This window comes from Cheilinus undulatus, linkage group 2, assembly GCF_018320785.1.
Source record: "Cheilinus undulatus linkage group 2, ASM1832078v1, whole genome shotgun sequence".
Taxonomy (NCBI): Eukaryota; Metazoa; Chordata; class Actinopteri; order Labriformes; family Labridae; genus Cheilinus; species Cheilinus undulatus.
Genome location: NC_054866.1, coordinates 17,100,662 through 17,128,443, shown reverse-complemented (window position 1 = coordinate 17,128,443; position 27,782 = coordinate 17,100,662). Strand labels below are relative to the sequence as shown.

Genomic DNA, 27,782 nt, shown 5'->3' with positions numbered 1-27,782 from the left:
TAATATCTTCATCTTAACCGACATTGGATTGTTTTCTCTAATTTCAATACCCTTAAGGTGAGCTATATTTAAGTGGTCCATGTAGCTTTATATTATTCTTTATGTGGCAGTGGACAGAACTTTGGACAACCCTGATCTAGAACATCAGGGTTTGCGTTTGACTGGCTTTGAGTTGTCGTAAATACGAGCCTTCCTTCTACTCCTGAACGTCTCTTAAGTGCCCTGGTGTAAATGCGTGTCTGAGCGCGTGCCAGGCCTGGAAAGATGGCGGCCTGTGCTTTGCGACGAGGATTTCTCAGCACAGTTAGTAAATATAACAAAAAACACGCACACAGGATACTAAGCGTGGTTGACAACAGCAGCGGGTTTGAGGTCTACAGACCAAGGCTGCAATGCCGAGCTTGCGGACTAGCCGGCGGTGTCCAGCAGAGGAGGTTCATGTCGTCACGGTAAGAGACGCAGCCAGTGTCCTCCTCTGGCAATGCTAACATGCTAAAGACTTTAGCTAAGTACGAGCTTCCCAAGATGGTACCTTAAACACGCAGGCTGAGTTGATGTTAGGTGTGGATATTTGTCGATGTAGTGCCAACATAAGGTACATATTTTGTTACAATTAGAAGAATGTTTGCTGTTATTGCTGTTAGCAAAGTGCGGGTGTCCTTTAGCTAGCTGGGTAACTAGCCAGCATGAGTTGAGCAACACCTGACGTCGTTTGATGTGACTGCCTCAGACCTGCTAAATCAGTCCAGGTTAAATTATAACACAGTTAACAAATGTTAAAATCCATCACCAACGAATCTACGTTAAATATTATTTAAATGAAATATACAGACAGCATACCACTCTTATAGTAGGGCACAGTAACCTAGAGTTTATTTACCATGTTGGTACACAGTAGTTGGATACTACCTCTATGTTTTTATTATTGTCTGGCTAATAAGTATGTTCATAATCGCAGAATCCCTCACATATTTGACAATGCTACTTTGGTGCTTGATTTTGGCTCTATTGTTTGCCTGTAACACCTTCTCTATCGTGAATGTACTGTTGTAAATTCACCATTATTCAACAGTTATTTCAGATCAAGTCATTTGATTGGATAGATGGCATTCCATGAGTGCTGATATAAAGTATAGCAGGACTGGAACTTCTAATCCGATGTATCGATCAGTCTTAGATGTTTGAACTCCGTTAGCTATTGTCATTATTGATCAAACTGTTAGCCAGGGTCAACAAAGCTAGTGTAAATTTGTTTTATATATCTTATTTTGCAGGCTCAAATGGAACACAGGCAACTGTGCTAAATATTTAACACATGATCTAATATGTAGAGTTGAAAGATTGAATAAAGGAGAAGTGAAAGACTGTCCTCATGATACATTATCTTTGCCATGATGATTGTACAACACTTCACTGGAAAACTGCACATTCAGGAATCCTCTGTTACACTCATTAAGTAAGAGAAGAAAGACAATATGTGTTGTAATGAGAAAGTGTTTTGCAAGGGAAAATATGCATTATAAAGGTAGCAAGTCTGCATCATACTGGTAGAAAAATAAACATGTATAGCTAGAGAAATGTATGTTGTAAAATAAGACAAGTCACTCAACGAACAAACAGTTTTACTTTGTAGTTTTAGAATTGTTTTACATGAGAAATATTGCTCTCTAAAACAGTACTTCTCAACTGGTCTAGCATCACAACCAACTCCTTAATGGCAAATCACAATCCAAATTTCTTACGTTTCGCAATCACAACCAAATTGTTTTAATGGAAAATGTTTCAGTTTGACTTGTAATGGAACAAAGGGATGGGGAGATATCCTTCAAATCAAAAACCACATCAGAGATTTTTTGCCGCAGCTTTTCCCAGGCACACTTTTGCAACCTGCTGAAAATGGTTTTGCAATTCGATTTGGGTCCCAACCCACCAATGTGCTGTAGAGAACCAGTGCTGAAGAGAGTGCTGTTTTTCTCAGATAATAAGCACAGCTAGGATTATCCTCAGCACCTGACTATCTAATTGAATGTTAAAAACAAAACTTAGTTGTAAAAACCTAAATATCATTGGCGTCAGGCCAAAACCTTATATCTCCAGTTTTCATGATTTTTTTTTGTTCATAAATCAGTTCTGTTGGCCAGCCTTTACCTCTGTTAAGAAAATATGTTTGAGAGTTAATACTGCCTCCATTTTCAAGTGAAATCATTTGTATTAAAACCACATTTTTATAAACTCATATCTATGTTCAGTGAAATGAGGTTGTACTTGTTTCTAGTCCTTTGTATTCTCTTCTTGCCATGTTCATGGTAACTTATCAATAAATAAAAGCTGTGTTGTTTCTAGAATGTCAGAAATGTTTTATTTTTCAATTTATTATTAAACAATCTGGACTCCAAAAATTGAGACATTTTAGAAACGTACAAGTCATGCTTATGTTTTATAAATGTAATTACAAAGTGACGGGATATTTTAAACATTGTTATCTTTAGAGCTGCATGACCTCAACGTCAAATTTGGGTAAAAAAAGCATCTTAAAAAGAAGTTATGAAGTCATCTGGGGTCTCATTTATATGTTGAATGCACACAAAATGAGGCCTGGAACTGGCATATTCTACTTTCAATTCAAAACTATGTGATCTGTAAAAACAAACCCAATTGTCTCATGTGCACACTGCTTAGTAAACTGTGACCCATGCAGTAAACTGTGACCCATGCCTGCTTATAGGCAGGCAGATTGGCTACTGATAAAGATGGTAAGTTGAAACCAGTATGTACATTGATATTTCTGGCACATTTGATCTACATCATCCTACCATTAAAACCAACAGTTTTACTGTAAGCATGCACAGTGAGCCATGCTCCTCTCTATATGAAAATACTTACAAAAAGAAAAATCCAGATTAATATTTCAGTAGACTTTTCTCACCTTTTTACATTTGAAGTACAGAAGATTGAATTCAATCCCAACTTGCTCATTTAATACAGAAATCTAATTAACACTGAAAAGCAACATTGGGCTATAGTAAAAGTCTTGTTAATGTTGTCAAATATTGGCTTTTTTCTCAGGGTTTGATTTTAATTTTTGATAAAGATCACTGTTCTGTATGACACATGGAGTAAACAGAGGCACGGAGCTGTCTGCCATCACACAGATGGCTGCCTGCCTGGACAGCCATCACACAGCCAGACATTCTCATCATCAGTCACAGTTCAGGCCCAGTTCATCAGGATAAACAATACATTTTACAGCTTTAAACACTGATCACACTTTGCTTTAATATTACGCTTGAGTAGGAAGAGATCACTGACACAGGCACCTGGACATTTTGTGAAGAAATCACACTTATTTTTCTTCTGTTTTTGGTCCTTATGCTGAAGCAAACAAACAACATTTGTTGCACAAAGAAAACAATGACTTGCCTGATTACTTGCAATTAAAGTTCATGGTGTGGATGCCAGCCAAACTGGAAATCTGAGGCACTCTGATGTAATTAGAAATCCTTTATTGAACGGGGAAATCTACGTGTTTCAACTCAGTCTTCATTGTTTAAACAGTAGCTTATTTGTTGTTCAAGTCCCCCTTTCATTCAATGGCACCTTGATTTCTATTTCAGGAAGTTTATTTTCATTGTCTTTCTTACTGTTGCTGTCAGGATTCATGACTGGAAGCCCTTACTCTGGTGTAGTGAGAGGATTAAGACTGATCTGTGTATGCATATTTCCATATTTATTTAGATTTCTAAAGAGAATGTGCATACAAAGTACAGAGCAACTACATCCTATTTAATTCTATACATTTTTTTGCAGACTTGCTAAATTAGTTTTTGAAAGATCATTTCTTTATTTATAGAAATGATTCTCGTGACTTTCTAGTGTCACTGCCAGCTGGCCTTACACGGTGCCATTAGGTAAAGTCAAAGTCTTAAGCTGTGCATCATTATCTCCTTATTGTCAATTAAACAAACCTGTTGGTTTCCATAATCTTTGTACAGTACTCTTAAGGGGGAAAAATCATTGGTCCATACTTTAAAGTCTATGATAATCTCTGTTAGTAGTATGTAGTCATTTTTGCACACAGCAAAATATTAGGCAGTTAGTGGGTCTTGATGACATTGAGCTATTTGAAATTATAATAAAAATATGAAATATATATAGTCCCCATTTCGTCTTCTTCTACGACGGCTTTTCTTCTTGGTCGCCATTTGTTTGTCACGACAGCGCCCCTAATGGGCAGAGGTTGTAGGTGTTCAGATGGTTTGGTCCATTTGGCCAAGAGCGATGTGAATGCAAACCAAACCAAAGGAAAATGCAACAGTGTTGCACTCTCTGTTCCAAAAGGGACGAGTCCCCGGACTATACAAAACATGCAAAAATGAAACCTATTAGTCACTTACACCGCCTCTGACTGAAGTGCCAAATTAAAGTAAATTTAAAGTACCAAAATTAGTAACATTAAAGACAAAATTCATTAAATACAAATGAATGAATGAAATGAAATTCATTAAATAATTTTATTTCTAAATGTCTATTTGCATTGTGTTTATTACGAAAAACACATTATTTGATCAGTTTTCATTGTGCCCCTTAATTTCTTTATGTGCTCCTAACATTTTCAACTTAGGAGTACATGTGCTCCTTGGGAAAAAAGTTAGCGTCAAGCCCTGCAAGGTACAGCACGAAACAGCATTTGTTTAATTCGGTCTGAATAAAACAAGCAGAAGGTTTTATTGAAGAACTTTACATCTACAGATACCAGAGTTTGTTTTTTTCACTCATAACTGCAGTTTGTATATATGGATGTTTTTACACACAAAAGGGTTCTAACAAAATGTTCACATTAGTATTGAATAGAGAGCTGCCGGCATGAACAATACCTCAGGCCTTAGACCTGATCCTTTACATTTATGGTCTTTTTTTGTCCACAGATAATAGCAGTCTTTGACACACAAAACAGTCTGCTGTTAAAATAGATGAATCTTGCATACTGTGATTTATGGTTTTAACAGGGTGATTTTCTTGAATTGATGAATTCTTGAATAGATGAATTGTTGGCAATGTAGAGACTAGTTAGATTTCCTCAACACAGTAAAGCATCAGGGTTTAATTCTTTGGAATAAAGGTAAATATAAATTGGTTTGGTTGCTGTATAAAGCTTTTGATTTTGTGTCACCTTATAATAAAGCTGAAGTACTTTCAACTGAATAGTTTGTCAGTTTATTAAAATATGAGCAGAATGAAACAGCAACCATATCTCTCACTCCCGCATTTCATTTCAGAGCATGTTACCAAGTAACAAGAAGACCTCGGCATTAGATTTGGGCACTTAATGGAGTTTCAATTATAACTTTGATTTTGGCTTCTTGTGATCATAAATTCATGATAATTGAGATCACATTATTACTATGCTGCATCAGAATGGGAATTGATAAGATTTTGTTGATACTAATGCCATTATTGATTCTGCCTATCAATTGAATTCTTTGTCGATTCCCTTATCATTTACTTCCTGGAATTTTCTTTTGGAAAAAGTAAACTATATAGGATTTCACTGGTAACAACTTAAATTTTGTAAGTCCATTTTATCAGTTATTATTTGTTAAAAAATAATGCAAATGATGTTGAGGGTTTTAACCAATTGGTACCGGTTCTTGATTCCCATCCTTAGTGCTGCATACTGTCATGTTTTTATTTAATTTTTTTTTCTTTATAATCAGGGTAAGTGTACCCATTAAGCCCACCAAAATCTACATTCAAGTATTTTTCATAGATACAAAGATGGTTTATAAACATGATCATTTGTTAAAATTAAGAATTAATCTCTCATTTGAAAGTATATTTATTTACTTATGCATATTTAAAGAACAAATTAAAGAAATTTTATGTATAAAGTCAAAAGTCTGGCATGGGCTGAATTGGTACCTAAGTACCATTTAAGCCCACGTGTGTTCCGAATAAGTTCACAACCACATTTATTGACAGAAATATAAGAAATGTATTATATTTTTTTAGGTAGTAAACACATCCATGCAATAACATGTTATACATGTTAAACACAATTTATTTTTTTAACTTGGATTTAATGTTTGGCTTGTAAAAATGAACCACCACAAACATGACTAAGTAGGCCTAAAACTAATTTTCATTGGCTTCAGTATTTAACATTTCATTGAACATTTTATTTAATGTTGACAAAATTTTATTCAATATTGACAAAATTAAAAAAAAAAGTTTTTAAAAGTATTAAATGACATGACAGTGCATCAACAATATCTTATTGAACTTGGATTTAATGTTTGACTTGTAACAATGATGGTTTTAGGACAGTTGCTGTAAATCTTCCTTTTTGTTGGCATTTTTCTCACTGTAAACAAATTATTATACAAAATTAACTGACATAACAATTCTTCTGGGCAGTGTGTGATCTGTGATCACAGAGAAAAGCTATCAGACCTCAAAATTTCATTATTTCCTATTGAAACACATGAGATGGGCTTGAATGGAACACACTGGGCTTCAATGGTTCAACAGTGACTACCAGGGAAATAAAGATAATATGTTCTCACCACAGTGAAACAAATTATAAAGAAATGCCTATAGCCTCATCATAGTTATCCCTCTTTTGCCAAACTTTATGAATTATCAAGGAGTTCTTGTTCAAAGTTAGCTTACACTAGCTGTTTTTTGGGTCACTGTACCATTTAAGCCCACCTTGGAAAAAAAAATACATTTTTTGAAAATATTTCACCCACCCAAACCCTTTTTGTGTCTTAATTTGAAGATTTATTTAAAATGAATCAGAAAACACTTAGTTTGTGTACTTACCATTTTTAATCATTAAGCAGTGTATCTATCAGTAGGGCTACATGTATTGACTAGTGATTAGCTCGCTACACTATCTAGCATGACTCATCTTTTCACAAAAAACTAAATAGTAAGAAATGACAAAAAACTACTTGTTTATACACAAAAAACAAATCAATAATCTCTCAAATTACATAATATGAATGTGCATAACAAGTCAGTGGCTGAAAATAGTTGAAAAGAGGTTCTTTCTGAGGGGTCCCAAAACACCAAAGTTTTGGGGAAACTTTATCTGAGCCTCCTCGAGACTGCACAAATGTAGGTGGGCCTTATTCAGTATCAACAAATGTGATTGGTGCCAAACAAAAACTGACATATAATTAAGAAATTGTGTGATTGTAAAAAGTAATGTATATCATTAGACAAATCATTGAATAGTTGAGTTTACTAATCATGATCTCAACATAAATCAAAATTAACATGATAGCGGTTTTTGCTTTAATCGAGCCCTGCTCTGTGTAATGAAACTCATCATGACCAAGCTCATTTTTTGGGCTTCTCTCAGCCTGGTCATGTGATCACAGCTTACAGACTTTGTGCTAATATTAGTAACATGGGGGCAGTTAGGTTGACTCAGCACACAGCTGATTATTGTTGAGTCATTCAGCCCAGAATTTGCCGACATTTTCACATGCCTTGATTGTAATGTGGATTGTGATGCTGCAGCATTAAGTCAGTCATGCACTGATATTTTAGCTTTCCAGCAGCAGTAAATTGTGATTGTATGAAAAGGACTTGACTTCAGGCCTAATATGCAGCTTCTGTGAAGTGAGTCTTTTTTGGGGAGAAAAATATTGCAGGGGGATTTTCTGCTGAATTTGCCTATCTATAAGCCCCACCCCCCAATTCCATGAGCCATTCACATTCCATCCAGTCCTGCAGTACACGCAGACATTCAGCTCACAGACATCCATCAAGTGGTTGAACTCTGGTATGCTGTGTTAATGTGAGCTTTAGGGAATGGGATAAAACGAAATTAATTCGCTATCTTCTTAAAATAGCTTGAATAAGTGTTATCCTTACCCCATGGGCATTGTTTGACAATTTTTCTAAGTTATAACTGGATTAATTTAAAGAAAACTGCAGGAAAATTGAAATTTCTAGTTTTTCTATGGAGGTCTACAAGCCAAATGTCTGAGTGTATTGTGGACCTGCATGAAATGTGATTTTCTGGTAGTGGTGGAGGGTGTAGACTAGTGCTAGGTGCTAGGCCAATCCCATGCATGCAGGCAGCTCAGGTTCAAATCAGGCCTGTGGCTCTCCCCCCATCCCTGTTTCCAACTGTCAACTGTCCTTTCTCTAATGAAAGGAAAGAAAGCCCCAAAATTCATCTTGAAACTAGAAAAGCACTCGGAGAGCGCAGACCTCCGCCATTAGCCCTATCTCCCAATAGTACAGAATCCTTTAAAAAATTCCTGGATCCCAGACGGTGATCCAGATCACTCCCAACATCTAATCAGTTTTTCCTTATGCCATTTCCGACATTTCCTGAAAATTTCATCAAAATCCGTCCACAACTTTTTGAGTTATGTTGCTAACAAACAAACAAACTAACAAACTACAAATCCTGCCGGTAACATAACCTCCTTGGCGGAGGTAATAAAAAAGATGAGACTTAACTGATCCCCAGAGGTGACATTCTAGCATTGCGGCAACACAGTACGATAGAAGAAGGGAAAATAAAGTACAGTAGGATTCAAGTAAGGTGGGATATAAGCTGGAAGATTGTTCAAAGATTGAAACTGTCATTTGTAGGACTAGACAAGCATGTAAGTTTTAGTAGTTATCAATCCAGAATTTTATCCATATTCTTTAGACATCAAAGATGAATAAATTAGTGGATGAACTGCACAGAGCTTTACCATAAATGCATGGAATATGATGCAAAAAATACTAAACTACTATATTGTTATTCTGTTAATGGTATTAATATGACAGTTTAATGTAAAAGATATTGAAAACACAATTTTAACAGCCTTCCTTTTTATATTTACTATTTGCACATTATTACTTTCAAATAAGTCCAAAAATTGTTAAAAACAACATTTGTCACCCAGTGTCTCTAAAATTAAGACAAAAAGTAACTGTTTAAAAGGAGGGTTGTGTTATAATCAAGGTTGTCTTGCATTCGGTTGGATACTGTAATTTACCTATTGATTAAACTGAGTGCTACCACCAGCAGACTCCAGTGCTCCTTCCAGGTTAATGCCCACATGTCTGTGCTGAATGTTGTTGTATATTGCTCCAATTTACCAGTACAGTTTAACCTGACACAGCCTACATTCTTTGGTTCATATGAATGTGTGACTGGTTTACATCCAGGCAATGGAGTGTCAAAAACCACCCCATTAACCAGAGCTACAGCCGCAGCTAGTGGTGGGTGGCTCGGTTACTACTTCAACCACTTTGTGAGCCCATTTTCATGAAATCATAATGATTTAGTTAAACTGACTCATAATTTTAATGCATCAAGGGTGAGAAAGTTTGATTAAGATGTGTAACATCACTAGCTATAGTCAATAAAAATGACTATGTAGAAGGAATCTAGTCATCTTCTGCCTGATGGCCTTGTTTGCTTAGGTCATGTAGATTCATTTCAGTTTCATAACCAGATAAGAACTCCTCAGAGGAGCTTTAATCAACCAGAAGTAAAATTAGATAAAAAGAGAGCAGCAGTGTGCTTATGAAATATATCCTCTGTAAGGGAAGTAATGGTGGGTGTTCAGGTGGGTGAGAGCCCCCTCACTGGTTGAAATAGCAGCAGAGATTTAGCACCAGCTTATATCTCTGATTTTATGTAACCTTTTATTGTGTAACCATCTCTCCCATTTTACTGCTATTGCTGCAAACTTTCCTAACATGAAGCCAGCTCGCTGGCACAGTGACCTGCCTTCACTCCTCCAGCGTGGAGGGAAAGCAGAGTCCTTGGATTTATTGGCAGGGGGAGTTGTTGACTGGGGTTGGCTGAGGCTGGTTGCAGGGTTGGATGTGGGTTGGCTATATTTAGATGTGATTATCTGTGGCTTCAAAGTGTATCGACATTTCTCTGATTGTTGCAGGGGTAGAAACGGCAATGAGCTCTTGTTTAAAATGTGTTGAAAAAGCTGCTAAGACTTTGTGTCTTTATGAAAAGTTAGTGCGTTTACATGCAGTTAGAAAAGGTTGAATTGTATTGGCATGAATGTTAGTGTGATTGGGATCATGCTCAAATGCGTAGAATTACGGAAGCTGCTTTTTTGCCTGCCTTAGGCCAGGGCTACTCTGTCAGAGGCATTATGACCTAGAATTGTACATATTTACGATTCGGGGTGTGGGAGGCAACAATGGGATTTGGAGCAGTAAAACAATCGTGTTGACACCACACACATGAGGATTATTCAGACAAATAGTTGTTTGTGATGAGGCTCCACTTGGGATATGCCCCCATGGTCGTCGGGCGACGCAAATCTTGCTTAAATTGGGGCTAAAAATCCTGTAGTGTGTGGCCGGCCTTAGACATCACCTTGCCTTGCCATGGCCTTACACCAGAGGACTTTGGTAAAACTTTACAGACTCTAAAAAGACTGACTTTTGGGACCCTCTCACATTCTAAGACAATTTGTCAGCAAGTTGCAGAGTTTTTAGTCTCAGACTTAGATTTTGCAAAGACTGGTGGTCACTAACTGCAAGACTAGAATACAGTTACTTTTGAGATTATTTCTCATCATGTGTCTTGTGGAAATTCACAACTATTTTTGAGCAGAGAACAAGATGTAGAAGGATATGGAGATTGCATTTAGGTTAATATCTCTTATAATCAAATTTTTAAATCATTAACATCGAGTAGAAATGAAAGAAAAATAACTTTACATGTTACTGCAACAATCGAAGAACTATCCTGGAAACACTTCAGAAAAAGAGTACCATATGAAAACTCAAGTAGTCTCACCACAGAAACAAACCGATTGGGCTTTTACTCTAAAAATCCCAGCGGAGGTTTACCGTACCTGGCGTGTCATCCTGGGATGAATTGACAGACAACATACACAAACACACAGGTGCAGGGATTTGACTGCAGCTCTGAGCAGAAAAGATTTTTATTCTCTTGAGTTCTGAGAGGACATTCAGCAGCTCCAGACTGATCTACGCTCACGTTCAGAATAATGTGTCCCATCGGTCATGCATGATGGTCACGCACTGAAAAACACTATTTGCATAAGACCAGACTAAAGACTTACGACTATATCAAATGTGTTTGATATTTTATCAAAACTCCCATGATTTTATTCCGACTTTGGAGATTTGTCCAACTTTGAAATTGGAGGTGTAAGGCCACCTTAAGCTAGAGGGATGACATGCATTGCATTTGGGTGAAGTGTAGAGTAAACATTATCGATATTTTCATCATTTGATATATAACCAGTTTACTGCTTCCTACCTTAAAAATTAGCTGAAAGAGTTCACATCACCATCTACCATTGTGGAGGCACAGTTTCTCCCATCAAAAATAACAGTCTCCCACTTGTCATGTATACTGGGACAAGGACAGTTGTATTGCCTTGTCTAATAGAGCCATAGCCTTAGCTCAACTTTACTATGCATGTAAACCTACCGAGTGTCCTCAGGAAAACCAATAAATACCTGTATCTATGCCTCCTATGCCTTGCTCTTGTGTCAGAACCAGTATAAAAAAATGCCTCTTGTGCAGCCAAAGATGTTGGTTTCAGTATCAGCAAATACACACACAGTCAGGATACCTGAGCCTAAATCCTTACTGGAATAGAATTTGTTTTACTGGAATATTTCTTCTTTTCGTGTATCAGCTCAGAAATAGGAGCAAGCTGCACTGTACTGTAGGACTGGATATTTCCCATTACCTTAGGATATAATATCTATGTAATGCGTTTCACAACAGCTGTTCTTTTATTGTAGTGAACAATGGCAAAGGAATGGTTTTAATGATCCCACAACTTAAACCAGTTAAAATTCACAGTTAAAAGTCCACAGAGACCCTAGAAGTAAATTTGAATGTCCTTTTATCTAGTGCTATTAATAATCCCTAAACAATTTTTAAACCTTCAATAACTTGCTCTGTAACATTAATTTACAGACAATAATGTTAATGTAACAATAATATTCTGGTTTGACTCTTCTGGTCCCATAGTTGGTATGAACTGATGAGTGAGAATGAAATAGTGTGGCGCATAGCCCCAGAGAAGCGGTCTGAAACTTTTATTATCAAATACGCTGTAAGGGCACAAGTCTTTTTTAAAAAGTAATCTTCCGAGCCCATTTAGAAATGAAGAGAAATTCAGACTGAAATGAGTCATTTTGTGTTGGTTGAGACAGCACACACCGGCCCTGTGTAACAGTCTTAGCTATTGTTGCTAGCGACTTGTTGCTTAGATGGAGATTAGCGGTGTTGCTATAGTATTTTACCTTATTTTGGATATCCTGTCCAACTCCCAACTTCATGAAGTTTGCAAGTATTAGAAATGCTCCCATAATCTTGGCTTACAGTTTTGCTGGTTGTGGATATAGTTTGCCATTTTTTAATATCTATTCCAAGTTAGGGTTCAGTTGCCCCCTAATGGCTATATTGCAGACCACATCACATGTGATGTATCTTTCAAAACTACAGTTTTTGCATCCTGATTCTCTAACATCTGCATCAATGCACATATTTGTAAGGAGTACATGGCGATATATTGCCATATTGTTTTTTTTTTGTGCACAGCCCTGCTGTACTTCATCAGAGGGGCTATAATGGCTGCCACCTATAACTAATGTTTGGAGTGGAAAAGAAGACCTCGTTTCTATTCGTTTTTTAGTTGTTGATAGCGAACATCATACTGCTAACTGTAGTACTAAATATTTAGAATAATTGTGATTCACCTGATTCAGCAGTTTCACAGAAAGATGTGCAATTTCCTTGACATTGCCATGAATGCAGCCATCTGCAAAATTTAGATTGTGGGGAGTTAGAGAATGAAATGCAATTGTCCAGGCTTATTATTGTTTTTTTTTTGTCAAAGAATACATACATACATACATATCTATACATATAGATATGAGTAATGTTTTTAAATTGAGGTTCTTCAGTTGCAATAATAATGCATGTTTTTTTCTGTAAGTAGTGACACAAAAGTGCGATTGCATCAGCTACTCTCATTGAATAAAATAAGCATTAAGCAGATAGCACCCTCTGCTGGTTACAAAGAAATGTATTGTGATGCACTGTATATTGTAGTCAAACTAATTCAAAGAGCCATATTTTTATAGATTTTTAGTACGGTTGTGAGGTCACATTATATCTGTAAAGTGAAGTGATTCACATGTGGGATACAGATGCTGTAACAGACAAAAAATGCAATATCAGTTGGAGCATATTCCTCAGAATAAAATCAGGTTAGCTTGTGATAATTCTTGTGCAATACGATAAAATTAATAAGAAAATAACCTGAACCAACCTCCAGTGTGTTTAATAAATCCCCCTCTTTATATATCCACCTCTATTAATCCCCACTCTTCATGTCTGTAGTGAAGATTAGCTAGCAGGGAGAATACAAGTATGCGTGTTATTTATTTGAAGTGACCAGCTGTTGTTGTCGGTGCTAAAATGTACTGTAAATGTGTGTGTGGTGTAAAGGCATGGAGATTAGGTTGAATAATGTTCCTATTTGTTGACATCTGACAAGTCGAGGTGTTTTATTTAATCTTGTCAAAGTTGTGATTGAGATTACGATGCAGGATATTTTCCTCCTATAGGGATGAATGTAAATCGTCTCTATAGAAGTAAAATCCTGAAGCATTTTCTCTTCACAGCTGTGGGATTTCTCTGAGGCTCTTCTTATGGGCTGTTTGCATTTATGCATATGCCAGGATGTTTTGATCTCAACAAGGGAGAGAGTCTTGTTTATTTGATGTTTATTTGTATTGGGTTATGTGAGATAAGACATGTTAACTGAAGCCACATACTACAGTATTTATATCTTCAGATGCAACAAAAAATCATGGGATGATAATAAAGATTCTGTGAATTTGTACTTCATACTCATTTTCATAATTGTTGCAGATGGAAGTTATTGTATTTTTCTTGTTCATTTCCTTTTCTCTTTTTTCTTCCACTGCCTTTGTTGTGATTTTATATGTTGAATTAAAAAACAGTCCATCCATCAATGCCAGTGAATGAGGCCCATTTTTATTGTTGCTGCAATTTGAGCATCAACAATAAACAAATAGGAAAAGCCTCATCTGTCTTAGCTAATTAAAAACATTTGGTTTATGCAAACAACAAACACAGACTTTAAACCCAGTATTAACATGTTTTAACGTTTGGATGGAGGCTTGAGTATTTCTGGCAGGCTTTCGCATCATTTTGACAAAGTCAGATGAATCGCAAGCCAGCTTTTAATACCCTCTGATTAATTAGTGCCAATTCAATAGTGCAAAACAGCTTTTTGGATTTATTCTTAATTCAGGAGAGACATTTCGCAAAAGCATTTATTCTGTAAAACATGCAGAACTGCATAGACACTGAAAAGTTAAGAAGCACTAGCAACTTTTTGTAACTGAACAACTTAATCTCACATTGCACATTTCTTTTTATCTACTGACCTCATTTTATTAGTATTGCAATTTTAGTGTTATTAGGTCTCTCTTCACAAAAAAAGAGCAAAATTAACTCAAAATTGTGTAAACATATACTGTAGTTATGGTACAGTTTGTTATTGTGTTGCCTGTTTTTGGCAGGAACAGGCCTGAAGGGAAGATTTTGGAGACAGTTGGGGTGTTTGAGGCTGTGAAGCAACACGGAAAATATGAAACGGGACAGGTAAGGACACATTTTTAATCACAACACCCTGCTCTCTTGTTGATGGTTGACCTGATGCAATGAGCGCAGTGATTGTTGCATTACTGAGCTCAGTTCAGGTGGTGACATTGACATTTAAAACAATAAAATGTCTTAAATGTGAGAACTACAGATGGAAATTAGCTTTACACTTAATCTGGTACAGCCATCTTTTTATTTTTGTAAATAATCAATGACACTGCACACTGTCCTGTTAAAAAGATTAAACCTTAAAAGATTAAATAATTCAATAATTGAGATCAAATTTTCAGTTGACTAACAGATGATGTATAGGGTTCCTGCAAATCCTTGAAAAGTTCTAAATTGGAGTCTTAAAGTCTGATTCTTACTTCTTAGATTTTAGATGACACTTTGACTAAGACGTGTCTTTATCCAGTTTTTATTTTCATGCAAAATGTATTATATTTTAACCATTCTTTTTGCATATTAAAATTATTAACATTTTAAAATAATGTATTATTTTTCCTTTTTTAATAATCAAACTGTTCAGAACCAGCTTTACACACCTGCTAAAATGTGTTATGATAAATTCCAGTATACAACATTTTGATAAAATAGAGGCATGACATAAATCATAAAATTTGGGTGTTAATGACCAGAAATGTCTTTGTCCTAAACTATTTGACATGTCATAAACAGTACATGTTATCAGAATATTCAGTCATGTACCTGCCTTTATATCTGCAGCATAAAAGGTGGTATAGATTTTTCCCAGTTAAGAAGTCTATAATCAGATTTTTAAGAGTGGGTAGGAACCCTGGGTGCAGAGCCTAAAATATTAGAATTTTATTGTGCTGTTCTCACAATCTGCTTTGTTTTTATCTGTAATATCTTGATCACTTTATGTTGTTTTGATTGAACATTTTCATGATCCAGTCAAGTGTCTGTAATCCCATCTAATTTCTGCTCTCATAGACATGAATGATTGTAACCACACACTTGTTGTTGTGCTCTCCTCAGCTCTTTCTCCACAGTGTTTTCGGATACAGAGGCATTGTTTTGTTCCCCTGGCATGCCCGACTCTACGACAGAGACATCACCCCTCCCATGTCTGACAGGTAAACGTCCACCTGAGGCTGCAGAATGCACCACACAGGACCTGGTTTTCATGGTCAGTAGGTGAAACTTTGAGTACAGACTTTGTTTTTCTCTCATTTGTCTTTCAGTAAACCTGAGCCCCCTGGAGCTCATGGCTCCAAAGAGGTGAAGGGGAAGACCCACACCTACTATCAAGTCCTGATTGACACCAGGGATTGCCCTCACATAGTAAGGATCTGTCTTTTTACATCCCGATATATAATCAGAGGCAGGCATAGCTAATCGAAATTAAACTTCAATCATTAATTAGTTAAAGATATTAGCTTACCTGATAACAGTAAATCAGTAAACTACATTAATAATTACTTGAAGTTTAAAACAACAACACATCATCGTATCAACTTTTTGCAACATCAGTAGATTCAGTTATTAGGTGGCCATGATAACAAAACTCCAAACCACACACATGCTTTTTGCACTTCTGTATGTAAAAACAGGTCCACATTTTTAAGAACCACCTTGCCAATATACTCCAGCAGCAATTGTTTTCTTTAATCTAAAAATATATTTCTATTTATGATTTTTCTAGTAGGATGCAAATTCTCCAAAGTTAAACTAAATGTAGTTGGACAATGCCAAAAAGCTGAATGCCAAATCAAAATTCAGCTTTGTGATGAGGAAAAATTTGGAACAGATGTCGTTTGGCGAGTCTTTCTTTCTTAGGCCATTGTATGGATGTAAGTGCTTGTGCAGGGTTGTGAAGCTCTCATCACTTTGCAGATTGGGAAAAGGGAAACTTTTAGGGACCAGGAGCATATTCAGCATCAGTCAATCAAAATTCTGAATGTTACTTAATGTCTGTGCAGAGGTGTTGATGTGTTTTTACTTCTCCAGCCTGTGAAAGCTGTGAAACTATCAGAAATAGTCTTCTCTCTGTCTATTTTAGCAACAGGAGACCGGTGCTTGCAATCATTAAATCAACCATCACTGTTTGTCTCTGTCTGCTTTCAGCATCTTTGGGTTAAAATATCTTTTTTCAGTCCTTAAGACATGGGTACTTTCAGTACTTTTGACCAAAAATAAGCATTATTTAAAACAAGTAGTGATGAAAAAGTATGGAAGTATCAAAAGTTTTGACAACCTCATATTGAACAGTCCTTAATATAGTAGTAATAATCCACACTAATATAAATAATTAATTCATTATTAAAATTGTTTAACTGACTGCAGCAGCATTACTATTTCTTTATTTTGCGTCTCTGCTGTTTCCACAGTCTAACGTGGTTCAGAAGCAGCTAACTGGTTCACATATTTTGTGTCTGTTTCATACACTCTGTTATTTACCACTTAAAGTGCCAGATTGTCTTGGTTTTTATTTTGTTCTTTGTGAGAGACTGAAACCCAGTCAGCAGATTAGATCCCACAATGATGCTTTTCTGTACACCGACTGACAATCAACAATGAGCTACCATCATGTTGCCAAAAATAATGTCTTGACATTGTGCTTGTTATTCACACACAGACAGAAAAATTAATTCCTCCTTTGTCCTTGTAGGTTCTCATTCATCCAGGTCATGGTTACCCAAATTCTTGTCAAGGGGGGAACTAAACCTTATTGAGGTTCCTGATGAATCCATAGACTCTGTAGAGGCTGCTGTTAGCATGTGCATGGTCAACAGAGGCTATGAATCCTAGCTCTGGCCCTAGTCACTTTGGAACTGATGAAGCTTTTTGGAGGGGAGATGAAACCTCTTCAAGAACCTCAGTCAAGTCCAGTTGCCCCCTTGATGAAGATTTGGAATTCCTCATTTCATTTCACTGAATCAGTCATGTGGGAGTATTGTTAATGTTGTACAGCTTTTATAAAGGCAATAGTACACCTTTTTAAACCCAAATCAAATACACTTGTAAGCAGACTGTACAAGATGTGTTTTATATGTTAGGGAAACAAACCCCCACTGTGGTGTGGTGAATTAAGCTGTGGTGGTTAGTAACTATTGTTTGTGTTTGACAGTCCCAGCGGTCCCAGACAGAGGCAGTGACGTTTCTGGCCAACCATGATGACAGCAGAGCTCTGTACGCCATCCCAGGTATTCAGACATGTACATACTTACTCTGACTGTTGTGTTGGCACTGTATATTGACTGGAGAGTCTGGTTTAGGTCAAGTTCAGGCATCTCATTTAGCTCTGACTATTCAAAGTTTTTAGCAGTTTAGCTCAATAAAGGATAAATAGATGAGAAAAATAGAGTGAGTAACTGTGCATGTAAAAATACTGACAGAATCTATCACATCACATCTGGGGTGGTTTTACTTGTGCATGTTCATCTCTTTGTGACGCGCCTCTTTTTTCCCTCCAGGTCTGGACTATGTGAGCCATGAAGACATCCTGCCCTATAACTCTGCGGAGCAAGCCCCCATCCAGCACGAGCTGTTTGAGCGCTTCCTAATGTACAACCCTGCTAAATGTAATCATTCTACTACAGCATTTAGTATTATTGTGTACTCAGACATTAACGAGACTCATATAGGTCACTAATTTTCTTTTCTTAATGGCAACTACATTTCTCGTTTGATTATGGTATTAGCTCTTTGATTTCATGCTACAAAATAGGATTCATTCCAAATGATACATTTGCTTTAAGTTATAAGAAACGAACCCCTGTATAGACATATTGTTCTCTCATTGTGTTTCACACTGGATGACGTGGATAGTATAAGATTTTCTTCCCATATTGGCAAAAATATAAGATGAATCTGATTATAAGACGACCCACTATCCTAAGACAAATTTTGAGGGAAAGACTTTGAAGAACAAACTTTGTTTATATAAAATATTTAGAATAATGACAATACAGTCACAATGAATAGGACAAGGAAATTTGGTGTTTTTAGCATCGCTAAGTAAAATCATGCATTTCCTTATTCCTGTCTGTTTCCCACCCACTCTTTCTTGTACATGCCAAGGCAAAACCTTAATTTATCATTTGTGTTTCTGTTGTCTACTCTGTCTCTTTGACAGAACTGTACCTACAGGGTAGGATACAGGTCTTGATCGTCCACTAGTTTATTGATTTTGGATGGTAGATAAAATGATGCAACCATAATGTAAAAATTGGCAGCATAACTCTGCCTCAGTTAACCTGACTGACTTTTGAGCCACTATGTTCAAGACCATTACTGAGTCTTTCCTTGGTGTGTCTTATGAGTTCCAGTGTGGTTTGTGTCTGTGAAATCAGATTCCATCCTAAAGTTTCACTGAGATCAATAATTGGGACATATCCCATTAAAATAGAGCACAAGACATGACTACAGCACAGTCTTTATAACACAGCATCAAGGTATTCACTTTAATGTAGGGACTTTAAAGCCCCAGATTATTACATTCCACAGATGTATAGCTACATCCTTGGTTCATATTACATATACAAACCAAGTGAAACTGTGGTGTTTTTTCTCCCCTGTAGCTCCTCCATTCACAGCCAGAGACACCCTGAAGGCGTGGCAGGAGAAGAACCACCCCTGGTTGGAGCTGTCGGACGTCCACAGGGAGACCACTGAGAACATCCGTGTCACTGTCATCCCCTTCTACATGGGCATGAGGGTAAATGAGCAGCCTGACTCTAGTAGTAAAATAAAACCATCTTAAAACTGAAGAAATGTGAAACTGCTTCTTGGAGTTTGTGTGTGCTGCTTTGAAGTAATTTTGGAACACTTCAGCTCCTTTATCTAGTTGGCCCTGTGGTCTATTTAAAAACTGAAAGTTTTTCTCTTGTTCACAGGAGGCTCAGAACTCCCATGTTTATTGGGTGAGTATTTCTATGGGGAGTCTGTAAGGACAATCACATTAAGGATTTTAGCAGCTGCTTCAGTAGTGATACTTCAGTATTCTATGGGGACATTTAACCATGTGTCTGCCAGTGGACTTGCTCAGTGAATTTGTGTTTTCTTCTACCCAGTGGCGGTACTGCATCCGTCTGGAGAACATGGGTAACGAAGTTGTGCAGCTTAGAGAGAGGCACTGGAGGATCTTCAGCCTGTCAGGAACTCTGGAGACAGTCAGAGGACGTGGAGTTGTCGGCAGGGTTAGTACAACACAAATACAGCAAACAGGACTGTGACCATCCTGGTCTCCGGTCCTGACTGGAGGTATCTTTGCTGTGATATGGCTGTCTGATGGCTCTGTTTACATTTTGGTATGCAGTTTAACAAGCCAAAGCTTTCAGACTGCTGCTGATAATCAGCCCCATTGGTAACATGCATAGAAAAGTAATTAGATAGGAATAATGATCTTCTTTCTAATGGTCTTACTTGCATCTGTAGATCATAAAGAGGCTTCACAAACAATGCTGTGTTGTTATGTCACAGGAGCCGGTGTTGTCTAAAGAGCAGCCAGCCTTTCAGTACAGCAGCCATGTGTCTTTACAAGCCCCCAGTGGCCACATGTGGTAAGTCCCTCCAACATTTCTACTAATTAATTCATATTTCATATAAAAAATGACCCTGTGGGCACCAATAACTGGTTATTTTGTTGTTTGCCAACATGCCCTTTTGAAAGGGTCACATAATAAAATTTTCCATACCACTGATTATATTAAAATGCAGAGAAGGGGGCGCGCCAGTAGTCGAGTGGTTAAGGCGTGCACCATGTATGCAGGCGACCCGGGTCCAGCCCATGGCACTTTCCTGCATGTCTCTCTCTGCTCTCTTCCCTGTTTCCGACTCTGTCCCCTGTCCTCTCTCTAATAAAGGCATGAAAAAGCCCAAAAATAAATCTTAAAAAAAAAAAAAAAAAAAACACAGAAAAGATTATAATATACTTATTAAGGACGTTTTATGGGTGTCAGTATTTCTGCAGTGATGTGAAGCTCACAGTTGTCACTCTGCAGAACTGGACTTAGGGAAAAACTTGTCTCACTGCAACTCAGTCAGTCAGGACACCCTATCTTTCTGGGAAAGAATAATGTAACATGCATCTTTGTGAAATATTGTGGGATTTCACAAAATTTACTTGCAGTGGATGTATGAGGACAGTTAGTGGTAGCGCTGAAAATCATTCCCACGATGCATCAGGGAGCAGACGTTTCGGCATCGTTTGCAGCTGGACCTACCATAAATACTCAAATAAAAACCAGTTTCTCTTCTTGCTGGGCTTCTTTGAATGCATTTCAATGGTAGTCTGTTTTAAATGGTGCAGCTTCCTGTGTCCTTGCAGTAGTAGTATTCACTTGGGATACTACTCAACCAACCAACTCCTGTGTTATTACCTTGCTAGAGCATCACTCCAGAAAACCTCCCTGCACTTGTAGGCCAGCTTGCACTACACTCAGCAGAGTGCAAAGACATTGAGCAAGTCTAAGAGAATTGCAAAAAAGAAGACAGTGAAAAATACGTTTTTATCCAGGATGGGCAGACTATATGTTCGTTTTCCCCACCAACAGTTTAAAACCGCTCTCTCGTATTTTTCAATACTGTTGCGATTGCTCAATGCCGTAATGCTGAACATAAATATGAGACAAAACACACAACTGTGAAGTAGACATGACTTACGATGACACAGAAAAAAAATGAACTAAGAGCCCAATATGATTATTATCCCACAACAGTGAAACACTTCCTAACAACGTGCCAACAATGTTTTCTTAAAGCTGCTTTAGGTTAAATCGATACATAAATCCTTTTAATGAGTGAATACAGTTATAAGACTTGAGGCAAACTGTCAACCTATAAAGTAAAACGAAAAAGAAACAACTACATCTTTATTTATACTTTCAGTATCAAGCCTATTTCAATCTGCATTCTTCAAAAGCTGACTGAATATTTGATTGATGCAAACCTTTTACTTCAAATAAGAATTGTATGTACAGTGCTTAACCAATTTATTAGACCACCTGTCATAAAAACAGCAAACATAAATATTTTAGAAATCTTTCAAAAACTTGTTTAAAACTAAAAATGTTATTATTTATTTGGCAAATAAAAAACTGAAACAACCAAATAGTCCTTTTTCATACATAATAACCAAAAAACTTCATATTTTGTATAGCCTTCTTTGGCCTTGATAACAGCTTGCATTCTTGCTGCCATTGTTTTTATGTACTTTTCCACAGTCTCTTTAGTTATTGAGTTCCAAATAGTTTCTAGCTGTAAACTTTTGTGCCAGACTTTGACTTGGCCAGTCCATCAGTTCCAGTACTCCAGATTCCTTTTTCTTGGTCAAATAGTCTCTGCACAGCTTGGAAGTAAGCTTGGGGTCATTGTCTTGTTGGTATATGAACCCACGACCAATCAGATTCAGTCCAGAAGGGATTCCATGATGCACTGAGATGTTGTGGTAGACGTTCTTGTTCATGATACCGTCCATTTTCACTAATTTGCCCACGCCGTATCCACAAATGGAACCCCATACCATAATAGAATCTCCACCGTGTTTCACTGTGGGTGCAATGCATCTGGCATCAAAACATTCTCCAGCTTTTCTGCGGACATAAACACGACGATGCTGACCAAAGAGTTCAAACTTGGACTCGTCCGTCCAGAGTACCTTCTTCTCAGTCATCAACAGTCCAGTGTTTGTGCTCCCTGGCAAATCTGAGGCATTTCTGGATGTTTGCAGGCCTCAATAATGGCTTCTTAGCAGCTATTCTTCCCTTTAAGCCTTGTTCCGTCAGTCATCTGCTTATGGTCATTCTGGAGACTTTCTCAGACTCTGATCTAGAAGCATTCATCTCTGCCTGAAGATCAACAGTGGTCTTCCTTCTGTCTCTAGTACTTCAAATCTTGAGGTGTCTAACATCTGCTTCACTTAACTTTGGTTTCCTGCCTTTTTCTTGGCGCATTTTGTAAGTACCAGTCTCAGCTACCCAAATTTGAGCCGGCTCACTGGGCTTCTCTGAAAAGTCAGAAATTAATCAAGCATAACATTCAACCACTAAACCAAATTTTTCAGGAATGCAAGTAAAAAACTATAATTTGGCATATTAATCAAGAAATAATAATGTGCTTTACTATAGTTTTTTGTGAATCAGTAAATTTGAAAATTCATAGATAACAATAATAATTACATGTTAGCATTCAAAATATCATTTGGGTTAAAGAGCTTCTACATATTGGTGTATTAACCATTGCAGAAACATAAAAAATGATTTTGGTAATTATCACTGCTGTTAATTTAGTGTAGCTGTGGTATAAACCTTAAATTATTTAAAAAGAATAGCTTTATTTTGTAAAGAATTTTACATTGTCACAGGGAGTAAATCAGACTGCTTGCCTTAATTAATTTAAAGGAGCCATGTGCAGTTGGAGTACGCATTGGATGAGTCGTGATGCATCGTGATATCAAATTGAATTGTTGGCCTGATAATTGTAATAGAATCATGACACCAGCTCTGTCAGTGAGTGTTGTAGTGGCAATGACGTAGGGCAGAGCAGAGACATGCAGCAAGCAGAAGTAGTGCAGCTTCAGCAGTAATAAATAGATAATACAGCCGGCACCTTCCTGCACGTTTATGCAGAGGTGTTGTGTTTCTAACTTCTTCAGAGCTTAACCTCTGTTAAACATTAATGTCTTTATTCGCTTACTCTCTACTTTGTACGTTAGAAAGTATATTAGGAGGTAGCACTTGACTACAAGTACATGAGACAAAAACACTAACACACAACATAAAAAGTAAGTTTAACCTCCTGTGTCGTCACTTTTGTGTTGCTCTAAGTTGTGCTTCTCATCAGAGCTCCCATGTATTGTTCCTTTTTTTTTCTTCCTGATAATGAAAACTCACATACCAAACTTTGCTAGACCAAACAAGACCAACTGGTGGGAAGGCAGCTTGATGTCAGTGTCGACCACCCACCACTGCACTCTCTCTCTCTCTAGGTGTTTTCACAGTGCATTTCCACAAAAGTGCCATATTGATACTGATACTGTAATGCCGTGATATAACATGTCAATTCATAGTGCGTTTTGGCATTGCAGGAAGACAAGAGAGCAGAACATGGCATGGTTTGAGCTCCACAGATGCACACAATCACACAGCGCTGTGCTCTACTGCTGGCTTTGCTGATCCTGTTTTTTCCTGTTACTACCTCCAAAAGGGGCCCAGAGGGGGACCACCTTGTCCCAATTTACACCTTCATTGATAGTGAAGAGGAAACATCATAGGACATAAATATCACAGCTTTAAACAACACTATGAATTGGGCTCATCTATCTCCCCCCTCAGTAGTGGCATTAATGGGCTGAAAATATGACTCTTTTTCTATTTTTCATATTCAAGATTGGTGTTTTTCAGGATTGCCAAATGCAAACATAACAGATGTTGTATTGTTTAAAGCATGTGGTCTGAAAGTGTCAAATTCTAAAGATCTTTACATTTCTTTTTATTCTTTGTTTTTCAGGGGGACATTTCGTATTGAGAGGACTGACGGTTCCCACTTTGACGTTCGCATTCCCCCTTTCTCCCTGGAGAGCAACAAAGACGACAAAGCACCCCCTGCTGGTTACACATTTTAAACACAAGTAGTCGCCTCCCACCTGCAAGGATGTATTCTCAGTCCTGGCTGGGTCTTCTACAATCATCCTAATGTCTCAGCCTTCAGCATAAGACAAGTGTCAGTCAGGTTATGCAAAGGGAATATTTAACAATCATCTCCAATCAGGCCCAAATTTCCTTTCCTGAGTGCACACAACAGCAGTATGTCTTTGAGTAAATCATATAGGGTAGTCAGTTAAAGCGTCTTCACTACATGTTGACTTTGAAGAGACGTGCTCAGTCAGGTGGAAGAACATCAGGAGGCAGGGAGGAGGGGATAATGTTTCCACGCTGAGCTGCACATGTTGTGCATCCATAGCTGAAATATCGAGCAGGATGTTTCTAGTCAGGGAGTTTTTCCTGCTGAGCTCTGAAATCATGAAAAACGCATCAACAACTGGCTGAGCTTCACGCTGAAGCATCAGCTGGAAACACAAAGCCATTACTTTGACTCTTCCTCCCCTGATGAGGTTCTCCTTTGAATTTCTGAAAACATAACTTTCATCCAGGACTTTTTAAATGTTATGTTTACTTTTTAATTCAAATTCTACTCTGTAATAGTTTATGAATCAGTCAGACCTCTGTGGGGCACTTGTGAGAAAGGAATGAGATTGATGTCTGGGCCTTTTACAGTGCAGATAAAGTTATCTTTTTCTTTTTACAACATTGAAGCACAGTGAAAGGAATGAATGTTTCCAGCCACTCAAGAGGAAAAAACTCTTCAGTGTTAAGAGCAGACTGTATTTGCACAGAAAAATACAGAGAAGGAAAAAGTAATACTAATTTTAACATGATTTCTTTTGACACTTTGTAATGATAATTCACAGGAGTCCGGGTGGCTCTTATTCAGTTAAAATGTCTTTATGCATTGCAAAAGAGCTGTAACACAGTCTCACCAGCAGCCATCTAACTGTATCTACCATCTAGCTGTAATTAATATCTGCAAAAAGATATGTCCATTTAAGTACAACTAATAATCCCCTCCTAGATATTGTTTCAAAACGACCAACTCTTTTTATGAATCCAAGGGAATGAAGGATAAAAGATCTCCTACAAGTCACTCAGAGGCTTCTGTATTGTATCTGTATTGTGCACAAAATAAGGTTTAAAAAATGATCAACTTATGGAGCATCTGTTAACTTCACCAGTTCTCCCTGATGTCTTGTACATTGTTGTTAAAGTTGCACCGAAGGTAATGTTAAAGGGGAAAAAGGTTCACTTCTTCCACCAGCTTTTATTCAAATGCAACAACGTTAAAGTGAGACGCTACTACATTAATTGCGACTTGTCTCCTTCCGTTTTTCCCATATGCTTTCATTCTTGCTTCCTCAGTTGCCGGTCATTAAAGGCAGCATATTTAAATGTGTCTTGGTCAGAACAGGCTTATTGCTAATTCTTGATTTCTTCCTGTGACAGATCTCTCATACGCCTGTTTAATCACTGTGGGAGGCTTTATTTGTCTTTATGATGCTGTTATTGCCAGAAAAAAGACGCATCAGCCATGAAATCTGTAAGATACAGACATATTCAACCATCAGATCCCTTTCTACACCTTGACTGCTCTCTACTTGAATTAGAAATTTTTCATAAAAGGTTACCCCCTTAAGTTATGACACAGGGATGTTTACCTTGTGATTTTAATATTTGTAAATATTTCAGATAATTTTTATGGGATTTTGCTCCTGTTGGATATAAAAAAATACTTCTCTCTTAAATTCAACCCACTGTGTTTCAATGTAGTAAAAGATCAAACTGAAAATAAAGTGAAGGGAGGCTGAGTAATTTTAAAAGCGGTGAACTGTTTGGCCAAAAATACCCACTCCTTTGTTGCAAAAGAGTCAGGGAGTGGATCTTAGTTGTCTGCAAACAACAAATGCAGCACACCATTTAGTAATTAAACAAAGCGGTTGGCAGTCAGTGTTGTGGCTCACAGGAGAGGAGTGAGTGTGCTTCTGCATGTGTGAATGTATGAAATGTCTGACTTTCTGCAGTCCACTCTTTTTTCTTTTTTTTTTTTAAAGCCCAGAATGAAGTCTTCATCCTGCACATACAAACATGACAGGTGTATTTCATTAAGGCTGACTGCTTGACTTTTCAAACTCCTGTGATAACAAATGTTATGAGCCTAAAATTTCTCTGAAAATGCCTGGAAGAGAAACAAACATCTGTGTTTTGATAAGTGATTTGAAGAAACTATGATGGTTGAAAGACTACTGTAAATAGAGATGTAATTAAAGGCTAAACTAATAAATATACCTTTTGAAAAATAAATGTCAACATGTCTTGTGCATGCTTTTGAAATGTCATGTGGCTGCCTCTAGTGGGATTGTCATACCAGATCTTTAAACTTTGATATAATTCAATTAAAATCAAACTATGTCAGCCCCTGTCCCACCAGGGCATCAAAAGTAGAGGTCCTAGGCAGCGCATAGCCAATATTGGGTTATTTCATGCCTTTAAGGACCAAAATAATGCAAACTGCTGCACACTGTCAAAATGACAAATACATTGGCATTATTTGGCATGCTCTCTCTTTTTCAGTTGTGCCATCTTTGTGTTTGAAGATACAACTGCAGATCTGAAGTTCTTTTAAAGCTTTGTTGTTTTTCAGTACTGTCAGTAATTAAAACAACATATTCTATTAATTTGAAACACTAGTAGTTTAAAAGTGTAAAAAAATATGAACTAATTATGATCCATTCAAAATTTATACTAGTGTCATCTGTTCATTTAAGCTTTTAAAGAGCAAGAAGGCTGAGATAACAAACATCCTCAACTGTAATGTGCTACTGCTTCTATAATTTAAGTTTTCCCATTATGTTTAATTTATGTCATATAGGGCAATATATGTATGTGAGTGCCATCTTCATTGGTTCATTAATGTCATACAGCCACCACCAGAGGGCAGTACAGTCAGCTTACATCTTTGGCTCCATGTAAATGGAGGATGTAAAGTGATCTCATTTCAGCTTAAAGTCCTGATAAACTCATTTCCATTTTATTTTGTGGATACAATTGACTGGTTTTAAGCACATTTCAGGAAATAAAAATGCAAACCTGCATTCAGTGTTTAAATTAAATTAAATTGTGGTGAAGGAATGTTCAATCAACTTGCATTTAAATGCATGACCCTTTCAGTTTCCTCCTTAGCAGAAGACCAAACTACACTTCGAAACCAATGATTTGCTTACAGCAGTAAAAAACAGAACAAAGCCAGAAGTGCAGTAGAAAATACACAAGGCCAACATTTTTTTCAAATAAACAATTTAAAGAAATAAAAAAAAAAAAAAAAAAGACAAAGACCACACAACTCTCATTCCAGGCCAAAAGGTGTATACAGGGAATTGAGTCAATTTTAGCATTCTGGCCATGATTCTGAGAATAATGTCTGGCACATGATATATTTCTGTAAAGCTGAAGATGTCGTCTAGTTATTTCATTAAAAAGTGATTATTGAAGTGAATGTGTTTTATCACATTCCTTGGATAATTGGCTAAACTTTA

General features: G+C 37.1%; 1 protein-coding gene across 2 annotated transcripts; it reads left to right on the top strand.

The window, feature by feature from the left end:
* The first annotated feature begins 223 nt into the window (after positions 1–223).
* On the top strand, positions 224–27,782 carry poldip2 (polymerase (DNA-directed), delta interacting protein 2). Of its 2 annotated transcripts, none has more exons than XM_041803045.1 (11): positions 224–449; positions 14,599–14,674; positions 15,674–15,771; positions 15,880–15,979; positions 17,766–17,841; positions 18,112–18,219; positions 19,219–19,355; positions 19,534–19,560; positions 19,711–19,836; positions 20,120–20,199; positions 24,146–27,782. In XM_041803045.1, exons 1-11 carry the CDS (start codon positions 265–267, stop codon positions 24,258–24,260), a joined length of 1,128 nt encoding a protein of 375 aa, XP_041658979.1. In that variant the 5' UTR covers positions 224–264; the 3' UTR covers positions 24,261–27,782. The 2 variants fall into 2 exon arrangements, with proteins under 2 accessions (XP_041658979.1, XP_041658970.1); XM_041803036.1 differs by having other exon boundaries at positions 14,593–14,674.

Excerpts from the sequence above, each read along its gene's own strand:
- poldip2 (XM_041803036.1), top strand. The coding sequence starts at position 265 with ATGGCGGCCTGTGCTTTGCGACGAGGATTTCTCAGCACAGTTAGTAAA. Across the intron at positions 17,842-18,111 it reads AGCTCTGTACGCCATCCCAG|GTCTGGACTATGTGAGCCAT; the intron begins GTATTCAGACAT and ends TTTTCCCTCCAG. Across the intron at positions 19,356-19,533 it reads CCTTCTACATGGGCATGAGG|GAGGCTCAGAACTCCCATGT; the intron begins GTAAATGAGCAG and ends TCTTGTTCACAG.